The sequence below is a fragment of the Pinus tabuliformis genome, chromosome 6 (assembly GCF_031772625.1).
Source record: "Pinus tabuliformis cultivar Carrire ecotype Pingquan chromosome 6, CPIR1, whole genome shotgun sequence".
Lineage (NCBI taxonomy): Eukaryota > Viridiplantae > Streptophyta > Pinopsida > Pinales > Pinaceae > Pinus > Pinus tabuliformis.
The window spans coordinates 833810037-833815195 of record NC_142292.1 but is presented as its reverse complement, the minus strand read 5'-3'; the positions used below and the strand labels follow the sequence as shown (position 1 = coordinate 833815195).

Sequence of the window (5159 nt, the reverse complement as noted above, 5' to 3'; positions counted from 1 at the left end):
TAGCAGCTTGTCATCTTGAAACTGAATAGCAACCATCTATGGACATTGAAAGAAGGCCCTCACTATAGGAAGTCACTTTTCGATATCAAACTGTGTTTCATGGCTTCCAAGGAATGCCATATGCTTTTGACTACAAAGGTCCCTTTCATAATGATCGGCACAGGGTAATCAAAAGTGTATGCTAGCTTATAACCTGATTAGGCTTTAGTTGATAAGGCTCAAGAACTAAGGCACTGCCCTTGAATTATAATGTTGTCAGTGCAGATCCCAATTAGTGTTATAACCACAACAATCAATCAAGCAAAAACACCAACAAGAAAGAATATTACAGTCATCCAATATGTTGAAAGACAATATGTTTAAGGCTATCTTCCTTTTTTGTTTTTCTTCTTCCTTGACATAATTTCCAAAAATCTTTTCATAGTCTGGATAGGGTCATACATATTTATTATAAAATTGTCTACATGTAAGTTTCATCATAGTTTTTCAATGTAACTTCCACACCAAGAGCACCTTTGGATCTTAGATTGGCAATCACCTTGTAGTGAGGAAGTACCTGCTTATGAAAATTTACACCCAAATAATCAGGGACTTCTACTAGGTTCCTAACAAGGAACCCCATGTCACTAATTAGAAAATTAACCTTCTCTTTTATAGACTTCAATTCATACATAATAATGCGTGGTTCCTTTTCTAACAACTTGAAGGCTTCCCTATGTGACAGTCCTTGTTTAATGAGATATTCAAGGCGTGCTTTCACTCGTCTACTTCCTGTTATAATGCCCTCTCTCAAAATCTTGTCTTGCAAGGGTTTTCTACATTTCAGGTTATTCAGCAATGAAACACACCTTGACAGCTCCCCACCCACCTTCATCGAAAATACATAAGGATTGTGCACAATTGTTTTTACAAGATGATGACCAGTGAAGCCCGAGCTCTCCAACTCAGTAACCAATGGTTTCAACTTGTCTTCGATGTTGTGAGCCAATAATGCAGGAAATGTGGAGTAGACTCGATCTATGTCCTCTCCTGTCAGACCAATGCTCTTGAGATACTCGATTTTCGAAGCCAGAGATTCTGTTCTATAAGTGACGAAATTCAGGTACTTCCTCAAAACAAGATATATGGTCCCATTCTTAACTCCTGTATCCCTTAAAACCTTAACCTTTGTTTCTAAATTAGTGTGTTTATTCAAGAAGAATAACAAGGGACACTTCTCCAAGCATCTGCCTATGTAAGAGGATCCAATTCTATGATCCAACAGAAATTTCACATTTTCTTCATAGTTTAGTGGACCAACAGGTTCCAGTCCGAACTTTGCACAATAATTTAAGAGCGTCCCAATAATATCCTCTCTATTTGGGTATTTCTGAAGTCTAGAAAAAAGAGGGTGCCATTGATTCAAGTAGTCAACGTTCAAAACAGAGGGGCAGGAATGCAAAAAGAGTGGCAAGGTCTCTCTGCTTAGACCATAAACCTCGAGGGTTTTTAGGGTCTTTTCCAGTTCAGACTCGGAGCATTTTAGTAAAGGTTTATGTTTCTGAATCAAATCATAAATATCGGACCTCAGAAATCCATACCTTTCAAACAGCCTGGTAACTACAACCAGTCCTCTGTCTGCACAAAGCTCAATCCCAGATGGCAGCGTACCGTCTTCCTTCTTGCCAATGCTCTCCAAAAGGAGTTCAACTTCACTAACGGTATCAACTTCCTTCAAAAGGGTTTCTACTACTACAGGAAAGCTGGAAAGCTGCAAAACCCTAAAGGAAAGTTGCAAAACCCTGAGTTTAAATCTCGTTGGCATAGAGTTTCGAGCATCAGTTGGGAATTGAGCATGATGTTAGAAGGTTTTACCAGCTTCTACAATGTCTCCGCAGAAAATGACGCATTATAGCAGGAGAAAAGTCTGAAGGCGAGGTAAACCGTTACAATGTTCTGGCATTTGATTTTGAGAACACGTGCCCAGCCTCTGTATTCTTTCAAATTGAATCATTCGCTCCTACCACGATCCAAATATATAAACACATCCCCTCCTAATTTGTTCATAGAAACACGACTGCTTCTCTTTGCATTTCATACATTTTCTATATCCACTTGCCAAGAATTGGAAAATTCAACAGCTCCAAATGTTACCCAAATATGTTCGCATGGACGCATTTCAGAATGCATTATTTTTTTCATGCAATGTTGCCAAAATCGTGGAAATTATTATTCAGACAGACGATATAGAAGTGGGTCTCGATGGGCTTGGCCTCAAAACATTGACCAATGATATTGTCTGTGAAGTACTCAGAACCCTTCAAAGAAGTTTCTCAAAGAGATTACGCAGAAGGATTCCAGCAAAGGTTCCCCATTGTAGAGAGATGCCTTTGGAAAGAGGCCCAGCAAGATCAATCTATACGAGGATCCCGAGGTCTTAGAAATCCTTTGTCAGTTAAACAGGGTGTGGGTAAAGCATTGAGATTCTATTCATGGGCTGGAAAACAAGATGGGTTTGCGCATGTTTAGCTTACTTGCCAGGAGATGGCATGGACTCTGGCGAGGGAAATCCTACTGAAAACGTTATGGAGGTTCCTCCATGAAATGGCAAGAAAAGAAAGTGGTCTTGTAAGAACAAAACTGTGACCTTTGTCATAAAAGTCCTGGGTGAACAAGGTCTAGTGAAGGAGGCATTGGCTTGCTTTTATCGAATGAAACAATTCCATTGCAAACCAGATTCGATCACCTACAATATCATTAGCATCTCTGTCACCACATTGTAACTGTGTTCAAGCATGCATCATTAAATTGCGGTCTTGCTCGAATTAATTACCTGGTTTGTTTGAACTGGTCCCTGAACTGAAGTTAAAACTGTATTCTCTAAGGCATTGGGTTACTCACATTTTGCCTGTTCGATATAGGTTTGTGCATTGAATAGCAAACCCGTTGTTCCATGCATTTGAGTGGTCATATTTTGGCTGTTTTGATTGAATTCGCTGTGAATTTGAGGTAAAACCATTTCCACTGCATTTGAGTATCCACATCTTGACATGTGGATCAAGGTGAAAAAACAGGAAGGAATGAAGAAAGTGAGAGTAAGGTGGGGAATTTCAGCAAAGCGAGATTTCTATTTTATCAGATGAAAATGTCGGGCTCTAGATGCCCTCCGGATGTTTTCACCTAAACTATTCTGATCACCTGTTATTGCAAACACAGTATGCATACAAGTATTCAGAAGGCGGTTAATAAGAGATTACAGGAAGCAAATCGGTTGTTTAAAGAGATGTGTTACGATGGTTTTATGTTGGACGTTGTTACTTACAATTGCTTGATTGATGGCCTTTGTAAGAATTGCAAAATCGATAGGGCCCTGGAGATCTTCCGACAGATCCATCAGGATGGTTGTGCTCCTAACAAGGTTACTTATAATTCCTTCATCAGATATTATAGCACTGTGAATGAAGTAGATAAAGCTGTGGAGATGCTGAATAAGATGGAGGAGAATAACATATCTCCCACTTGCAGTTCTTATACACCAATTGGTCATGCATTATGCGAAGGAGGACTGGTTGGAAGAAGGTAGTAAGGTATTGATAGAAATGGTTGTTAAGGACTCTGTTCCAAGATCTTATACATATAAGCTTGTTACTGATGCTCTTAGGAAAGCATGAAAAGATGGATTACCAGCAGAAGCAGAGGTATGTAGGAAGATCGAGCTTGGAATTGAAGCTAGGGATAGACATGTAAAAGAGTGAAGGGCATGGTCTATACATGAATCCCCAAAATATCACCTCTTCCCATATAGGTGCACAAATTGAGACAACTATGGCATAAAGAAGCATGGCAATTGGATCTCGATCCATTATTGACTTCTCTCCATGGGAGGCTGTAATGGGAGATGGAAAGGGCAACAAATCCAGATTAATTTGTGATAACATGTTCACCAAGGGGAACATCAAGCAGCCCAAGCAAGCATCTATATTCCAATTTCCTTTCCAGCTGATACGAAACCAATTATTTGGAAGAGGGTGGAAATGAGCTAGCATCGGTACAATATTGCCAGTCCAACAGCTCCCTCCACAATATCTATCACAACACTGTACATAGCTTGGCCTCTATATGTCCTATTCAATCTAAATTATATATATATATATATATATTGGGATTACAAGTAATTATGAGGGTTACAAGCTCTTATAGAAAAAATTTGGGTTTAGTGAGTTTTGGGTCCAGGTTTTGAACCTGGCTTTGATACCATGTGTGAGGATTCCATCCTAGGGTCCTCTACCAGATCTATATTCTCTAATTTTAAATGCAATAAAAGGGAAATAATTTATTTTCTGATAAGCCATTTAAATGATGATAATTTACCATTTAAAATCTAATTCCTACAATTTAAATAGTGAACGTTTCATTTCAATCACTTACATGAGTAATCTATGCATAGAGGAATACCTGTACTGATAGCTCAGTGGAGATTCCCTTGAGTTGCTGCCCCTGCTGAAACGCTCCTCTTGACTACCAATTGGATTTACCTCCCAGCCAACTAGGAAGTAATTCTTAGCTCAGGAAACCTCCATAGGTTCCCTAGCCCTCTGAGCCCAAGTCCAACCAGATGTAGTGTGTCCAAGATGAATAATACTCCCCTCCTCTCTCTCAAACAATTCCTCCAAAACCACAGCCAAACCAAAACCAAAAGCAAGACCAAGCCTCCTCTTCCTCCCCTCATCCTTCCCCTTTTATGCCCCCTTCTCTTCTCCACCTCAACCACCTCTCATTAATGTCATAACTTCTCCCTCGTCCTTACATTTGACTTCTATTATCCCAAGTAAACATTAGAGGACATTTGGGAACGTGATATGAATATAAAATTGGGTAATTAATTGGAGAGGACCATGTCTTCTCCCAAGTAAATATTTTGGGGATGAGAGATGAATATATAAATTGGTAATTAATTGGAGAGGACCATGTCTTCTCCCAAGTAAATGTGAGAGGACATTTTGGGGATGAGAGATGAATATATAAATTGGTAATTAATTAGAGAGGACCATGTCTTCTCCCAAGTAAATCTGAGAGGACATTTGAGAATGTGATATGAATATAAAATTGGGTAATTAATTGGAAAGGACCATGTCTTCTCCCAAGTAAATATGAGAGGACATTTTGGGAATGAAGTATGA

The 5159-nt window shown here is 39.2% G+C and overlaps 1 protein-coding gene and 1 pseudogene across 1 annotated transcript; one reads left to right on the top strand and one right to left on the bottom strand.

Moving 5' to 3' along the window:
* Positions 1–460: 460 nt before the first annotated feature.
* Positions 461–1804, bottom strand: LOC149261445 (transcription termination factor MTERF15, mitochondrial-like). Its single transcript, XM_089369261.1, has one exon. It carries the CDS (start codon positions 1802–1804, stop codon positions 461–463), a length of 1344 nt encoding a protein of 447 aa, XP_089225387.1.
* A 464-nt stretch (positions 1805–2268) lies between these two features.
* On the top strand, positions 2269–3650 carry LOC149261444 (pentatricopeptide repeat-containing protein At1g77405 pseudogene; annotated as a pseudogene).
* Positions 3651–5159: the final 1509 nt, after the last annotated feature.